Source organism: Cryptomeria japonica, chromosome 11 (assembly GCF_030272615.1).
Source record: "Cryptomeria japonica chromosome 11, Sugi_1.0, whole genome shotgun sequence".
Lineage (NCBI taxonomy): Eukaryota > Viridiplantae > Streptophyta > Pinopsida > Cupressales > Cupressaceae > Cryptomeria > Cryptomeria japonica.
The window spans coordinates 72,529,207-72,537,450 of NC_081415.1; the positions used below are offsets into that span (position 1 = coordinate 72,529,207).

The 8,244-nt window shown below is 34.5% G+C and overlaps 1 protein-coding gene across 1 annotated transcript; it reads left to right on the forward strand.

Annotated features, from left to right (window-relative positions):
• The first annotated feature begins 350 nt into the window (after positions 1-350).
• On the forward strand, positions 351-3,053 carry LOC131077653 (receptor-like protein 34). Its single transcript, XM_058015194.2, has one exon. It carries the CDS (start codon positions 354-356, stop codon positions 1,359-1,361), a length of 1,008 nt encoding a protein of 335 aa, XP_057871177.1. The 5' UTR covers positions 351-353; the 3' UTR covers positions 1,362-3,053.
• Positions 3,054-8,244: the final 5,191 nt, after the last annotated feature.

Below are 8,244 nucleotides of genomic sequence, written 5' to 3' on the forward strand. Positions count from 1 at the left end.
CACCCAACTGTTTATATTTATAAGCTTTCCTTTCTGTCCCTGCCCATAATAATCAGTGCATTGACTATAACACTTTTTCCTGTTTACATTTGAGTGAGAGAGCTACGTCTCATCTATGTTAGTTAATCTTAGTAACTCAGGGTCATTGTCAATGCAACATCCAGATTTATTTTTTGATGGTTTTTTTTAAATAAATAAAAATTAAAATATAATGATTTTTTTTTTAGTTAATAATTAAACACAGTTAATGATAAATTCTGGGTGCCAGGTAGATGTTGCCACTAAGGGGTAGTTATCCTATAAATGTGCCTCTAAAAGTCCCATTCTTTGTACTGTCCATCTTCGTTTAAGCAATGGCTGTTCCTCTTGTTAACTTTGCCTTGATCAGTGCAGTTTTTACTATCCTTTTCACAAACCCATGCGTTGGTCGATTCAGTTGTCCTACCGAGGAGTCCCAAGCTCTTCTTTCCTTCAAAGAAGCGCTGAATGTCTCTGATGGCATTCTCAGTTCATGGGTTAATGGAACTGATTGTTGCTCCAAGTGGGATGGGATATCATGCAATAATTTCACTTACCATGTAGAGCGGGTGAATTTGAGTGCAGAGCAGGGCGTGCAGAGTGGATTAATATCTGGTAGTTTGTGCAACCTTCCTTTTCTCAAATACCTCATCCTAAGGAACATTGGTCTAACTGGTACTATTCCTTCCTGTTTAGGAAATATTTCTCATCTTATTTATTTGCATTTGAAAAACAATAGCTTGAGTGGAATAGTTCCCCCTTTCATTTGTCAGCTCACTAATCTGAGCCATATAGATATAGCCTTTAACCAATTCAGGGGAATATTGCCATCTTGTCTACAAAATCTGTCCTTGCTTAAGTACTTGAGCATTTCTTTTAACCAATTCAACGAGAAGTTTCAGCTTGCTGGTCTTTCGTCCCTCGAGCAGCTGTATGCTCGTCATTTTTCCTTCCGTGAGAACATTACTTCTTCAGAGTTGACATTACCATCCTCTGTAAAGATTCTCTGGCTCTCCCATATTTCTATATCAGATACTCTGCTTCATAACCTTGCCGAACTGAAATTTGTGTTTCTATCAGATTGTGTACTGAATATTAGTGCAACTTGGATTCCCCAGTTCCAGTTAGGAGGCTTAGATATTACCTCATGTAGTATTGGTGGTCGAATTCCCGATTGGCTTTTCACTCAATATTCATTACGCGGATTTCAACTGGTTGACGACAATATTGTTGGGGAAATCCCCTCCTGGATATGGGAGAACTTTGCTGAGTTGATTCATTTGAATCTTTCAAGAAATCATTTACATGGAAACCTTACTATCCCGAACAGATCAGTTCGTTAGATGACACTACTGGATGTGTCTAGGAATGCATTGACTGGAAACGTGCCATCTCAGTTGCCTCCCTATCTAGAGCTCTTGATGCTTAACGACAATGCTCTAATCGGCTCTATTCCCCAAAGCTTTTGCACTTTAACTAACCTTGTAAAGTTAGATATGTCAAACAACAAGTTGAATGGAAATATTCCTCCGTGCTTTGCCAATAATAAGGTTATTCAAGTGTTAAATTTAGGGTATAATAGCTTGGAGGGAACCATACCGCATGGTCTATGCTCCTCCTCGTTAATTGTAATAAATAATAAGTTAAGTGGAGCCTTCCCTCCCTCAATCACCAACTGTAAGACCTTACAGCTATTAGATATTGGGCACAATAATTTTTCTGGGAAATTCCTCGGTCAGTTGGAAATCTATCCTCCATTAAAGTGTTGATGATGAAGGATAATCGTTTCAGCGGCTGCATTCCTTCCAAACTTGTCCAGCAGCTCCAGATCTTAGATCTTTCGTCTAACAATATATCAGGTTTTATTCCACACAGCGTTGCATCTTTACGTGCAATGAGTGTGGCAAGAGAAGACGGCCATATGTTGTCTGTTATGTTGAAGCCTTATCATTTATATGCAAGAGACAAGGGGGATAAGTCATGGCCCGGAATCGGCCCTTTCGAGGAATGGGTATATGAAGTTCTGTCTCATGATGAACTGGACATGATTGTGAAAGGCTTATATCTTCCCTATCCATATATTCTTTCCACACTCAGGCATAGATCTCTCCAATAATCAGTTAAATGGACACATTCCTTTTGATTTTGGAAAGCTGAAGGGATTAAGGTTTCTTAATCTATCAAGGAACAACCTCAATGGAATTATTCCTCCTAGTTTTGGGGAAATGGTTCAGCTAGAGTCATTGGATCTTTCTACAAACAGAATTTCTGGACGTATTCCTGCAGAATTTCAATCTCTGACTTCATTGGCATGTTTAAATTCGTCCAACAACAACCTTTCAGGTAGCATACCGCAAGGAGGACAAATGATCACATTTGAAAATACATCATATTCTAGAAATCCAAATTTAGAAGGATGTCCACTTCCAAAGAAATGTTCATGGCCAGAATTTTCTCTTCCTCCTCCCCGTCCTTCTACAAATGATATTCAAGACGCAAAGGAAGATTATAGAAACCGAATACCATGGTATGCTATTGGACTAGGATTATCACATGCAGCATGTTTTTCCTGTGTGATGTTATTGCTTGCAGTAAGGGACGAATGGAGGGAGAAATACTTCAAGTGGGTAGATAAGAATTTTAAAAAGATGTTTCCTTCCATCCGTAATAAGAGATTATGAAAGGTTCTTACGTCAACAATACTCATGCAAAACTGTGCCACAGTTGTTCGACTCTCGAGTCTTGAGGTATTTTATTGAGCTAATTGTGTATTGTATTGTCAAAATCTTGCTTGAAGGTAGTAGTGTGTAAGATCATAAATAATAAAAATACCCATGTATGCTGTCACGGCATTAGCCGTGTGTGAACGGTGACCCTTTGTCGCCTGTTGTAAATCTATTATTATTGTGTCTTGGTTGCACCATATTCGGCATGGAATCATCCTCGAGGCTTTGCATGTCTACAGTATTTAAGTATTACTATTTGTTAGTATATAATCCGGTTCTTACTATTTTAAGATCGCATTTCGTAGAAGATTAACAGCAATAATGTGTATAAACTATAAAGATTCTAAGATTTAACATTTCATATTTTTTAAATTATATTTGGACGATAATGGTTCGAATTGTCATGTATACATTTTTAAAATATTTTTTCCAAAAATTTATGATAAATTTTAAATTCTTAAAATTATAATAAATAATATTTATAAAAAATAGATTTATGAAGTTTAATTTATAATATCTTAAAAAAAATGTTATAAGAATTCATATTCATGATAATTGAGAGCATTAATTATGCAATTTATAGTATTTGATTTTTTATTAAATAATTATTATATAATAGTGAAATTTTACATATATTATGTCACTTTGTTTCAAATTTGATATTTTAGATGTAATTTGTAAGATTTTATGTCTTTCAGTATTGTGATCATATATTGATTCTACGATAATATGTGATTTTAAATTAATTTAATGGATTTTTTTTTTCTATCATTAAAATTTAAGTGATTTTATTAATCTTATCAAAATTTACAATAAGATTTGTCACAATTTCAACTTCTCATATTTTGATTCCAAACACATTTAAAGTTTACATCTATCCTATACACCATAATTTTTACATAATTTTTTTTATCAAAAATGCAACTCCTGTTTTGAATCCATATGAATGCATAGACAACAAAAATCTTATCTATCATAATATCTACATAAAAATGTACAAAAAAATTGGACTTCCCATTCTACTACTTACAGATATATTTTTTATTAAAAAAACAAAAAGAAAACTAAAAACCCTAACAATCCTCCGTTCTTCATATTCTACATCACACTGACATTACGCAATAAAATTCTCTCACCATTCTACCTTACCTGCCTGGTAGCCTTGGAGTTCTTAGATACGACTCATCTTGTACTTTTGTCTTTGATATCATGAGCTTCCCACTCTTTCACTTTGCTTCATACTAATTTTGGCTTCTCTTCTCTGGTTGCAACGTATCTTCTCCTCTGTTCACTCTCGACTTCCTTTCTCTGAAATAATATTATTAAAACAAAATCCAATTTCTGCGTCTACATAACGAACAACATTGTCACAATTTACACTCCAAATGAGAAACGAGTGCAAGGGAGTGATGAAATCCCCAACGTGGAGCCAATCTCCACTTGTAACCACAAAACCCTCCCCCAGTCTCACTATAGCATTGAGAGAGACCATAACCCAACACCACTCCTTTGTTACATAATTGTTCCTAAGACAGTGTGCATCTCTTTTCGATCGTATTTCAAGGCACCACACCAATAACAAAGATGCAATCTCTGCATTTGTGGAGTACCTAGATTTTGCATTCAAGAATTCGTCACCCGGTAAGACACTCATTTATGGAGGAAAGATTCATCTTAAAACCTAAAGACATACTTGAGCCTATCCTTAATAATCTTCCCCAAGAAAGCCACCATTATCTACAAAGTCTGCGATGAGAAATTGGCCTGCATCATCACTATCTACCTTCTTTCTACTTACATTCACCAAGATGCAATGAAATGAAAATGTCATCCTTGATACCGTCTATAGCTTACAACTCACTCCACCACCTTCTCAGCTAGGACAGCATTAAATGTTTGGCGTTTAATTATCTAACGTCACTTGTGAGGTACCAACCCCCCGTATCGCCAACTCATCCATTTGATTGCCTTGAATATCCTCCCATATCTATTGATCATGCTCTTGCATTGATTTTTTTTTTGCCAATTTAGGGAATTTATTTGCGTCCACACTCCCCTCATGTTTTACATGAGAAATTTGAAAATTTTGGAATGTTAAAATCAAGTTTCTAATCATCTTCACTATCTTGTCTAACTTTAAATTCTATGTTCCTTCTTTCATCAATGAATTTGTTATTCTATACCAAACGGGCATTATGGCAATAGAATTCTCTCTCACCATTGTACCTCACCCTGCTTGGTAGCCTTGGAGTTCTTAGATACGACTCCTCTCATACTTTTTGTCTTTGATAAAATGAGCCTCCCCCTCTTTCACTTTGCTTCAATCTAATTTTGGCTTCTCTTCTCTGGTTGTAACGTATCTTCTCCTCTGTTCACTTTCGCCTTCCTTTCTCTGAAATAATATTTATTAAAATAAAATCCAATTTCTGCATCTACATGACGAACCTCTTTGTCACAATTTACACTCCAAATGAGAAACGAGTGCAAGGGAGTGATGAATTTGTTGGAAGTGGATTCACTCTGAGAGGGGGGTGAATCAGAGTGTGATAAATTTTAACTCTAAAATCTAGGAAAACTTGAAAAGATTTTTTAAGATTTTCTAGCATAGTAAAAGGTTTGCATTAAGTTGAAAATATGAGAACTGTTAATCCTAGAAAGTATTCAATCCTTTCAGAATCAAAGAGGATAGTTCAGTTATAGTTCAATTTAATTTTATTGAATAATCTGCATATGCTCTATGTGACACATCTTTTACTGTAGCTGACAGTTGAAACAAAAATTTCACATGCAATGAACATAACAAATTTTACTAACAATAATTTGCAGATAAATGAATGACATTATGTATTAGAGCCTGACCAATTGAATGAACATAAAACAATGAACAAAGATTCATAGACAACAATACACAACAGAAGAATTTCACGAGTGGAAAAAACCCTCATGAAGTATAAAAAACCACTTGTAACTTGCCAACTCTATTCCATCTCAAAACATCAACTTATCACAATGGTGGAGTCTCTACTCAACACTTTATTGTAAATGTCAACCAAAGTTCAAACAAATTCAAAAATAATGAACCCTGGTGGAGTCTGTGCTCAACACCTTACAAACTTAAAATCCTGTGCATAGTTGCTCTCAACACTGGCCCTACAACTGCATTGTAACTGTAGTTCCAAAATAATGATTGATAACAACTAAGAGGAACACTTTCAATCAAAACCAGATGTCAAATACACTGTTGATCAGCATGATAAACTGTCAAACTCAATATTACAATACCACAATAGCTTGTGACTACTCAAAGAGCAAAACACTCCTTTAAAGAACGTTAACTATAATATGTTCAAAACTTCCTTCAAACCCTCTTCTCTATTTTCATATTTGGCTCAAGGAAAAATGATAGAGATACATCTCATAACTCGTTATTCTCATCTTTGATTTTTATATGAATATGCATATTTTAAAACATTTAAAAAATTCCTTGTCAAAAACTCAAAAACTCATAATGGAAAGAACTGTTATAGAAACTGATTTTTTATCCAACTAAAACTAGTTAAGCCTTTCAATGAACACTAATATGAATCTTGGCCCTTAACTTGTTAACTCGAAAATACTTGACTATGTCAGCCAAAGGTCAAATAAAAAGATTGAAAAACCTGTATGGCGCATGATCATCTTCATCTCAAAGTCCACTATTCACCTGTGCACCTTTTTACATGAATATGCAACAAACCATTCAATAGAACCAACATTAAAACTGTTTGATAGAAGTTGCGAATGATACATGGCGACTAGGGTTCAATGTTGCTTTCAAAAGAAAATTGAAAATATGATATCAGAGGCCCAAAGAGAATAACATAATATTTCAAATCCAAAGTATATCAAGTGCAAACAAAGCAGTGTTAAAACCTGTTCTACGAACATCATAAACTACCCACATGCCAAGCGAAATGACATTTATCCAAGTAACTTTCATAAAAAACCAACTATCAAGTGGGACAACTCAACAACATCATGACTTAAGTCATAATTGCTAAGTGTATTACATCATAGCTGAACATACTCAACAAAGTGACCCGTAGACAAACCGTCATCATGTAGGATCTACACATAAACCAAAGAATCAACCATCCAACCTGTAATCTTAATAACCATATGCCAAATGAAACTCATTGGAGCAACAAACATCGAGGACAACAACGTAACGGTAGGACCAACAAAATTCCCCAACGTGGAGCCAATCTCCACTCGTAACCATGAAACCCTCCCCCATTCACAATACCCCATTCACACTATAGCATTGAGAGAGACCATAACCCAATACCACTCCTTTGTTACATAATGGGTCAGTGCAAGAAGCTGAGTCTAGAAGTGTATTCCCTGATTTTTCAGATTTTGTCTCATTTGAGCTTAAATTTTGAAACACTTGGAGATTGAATCTTGGAAAAAGTCAGTTATATAAAAGATATCCCTCTGAGTGTACTTTCCAAATATGTAATTTATTTTAATACCCACATAATAAAAAATAAGTTTTGAAATGGAGTTCTAAAAACTATGTTTTAAAAATGCCTGTTTCAGGACCATACCATGCATGTGTACGACCCAAACTTTTTGACACAATTAAAATTAGTTTCTCAAACCGTTTTGGGAAATGGTTTTTAACTCACTGAAGATTGATGAACATATTTTTCTGTATTTTTTTTAATTTTTAATTAATTTTTTAATGACAGTAATTATGTTTATAAAAATTTGACGTGTACGGACGACATAATTTGATGTAAACTTAACATTTTTAATTTTTATTTTTTTAAATAGAAAATAATTTTGTTTAGATTGATGACATATATTTTTTTTTCAAAATTCATTAAAATAAAAATGTTATTAAATTAACAAAATTAATCAATATTTCAAGTTTATGGACCCGATTTAGTATAAATTAAAGGAAAAATAGTTAAAATAATCAATTTTTAAATAAATTTATATATTTAGAATCTAAACAGTATAATCTGAAATGGGTTTTAATTTCATATAAAAATTCTCTAATTACAGGCACGGAAATTATTTCAAAAGATCATATTTGTGCTTTCATTCATGGAGATTTGAATTCGCAGGTCCATGTCCTAGGTGTGGCCATCCTAGGCCTATCCCATGCCTAATCCCGAGCCAAGTGGCGGGTTGTGGAATCAAATTCCACAAAATGGGCCCCCGTTTTCAAACAAGGGAGGCTTGTGGAAAAAAAGGAAAAATATGATTTAGAAACGGGCCCATTTAGTTTAAAAGAGGGCCCCCATTTTACAACAAAACAGGGGCCTATTTATTTTTGTTTTGGGCCCTCATTACCTTTCGGCTCGGGAGCTTGAAGCATAAATGAGCCCCTGTTTATAAGAGCGCCTTTTCCAATGTGCGGACTTTTGCGAATTTGTGACTCATTACCTTGAACTTTCCCTAATTGTTTATAAGATAGTGTGCATTTTTTTTAGATCCTAGTTCAAGGCAC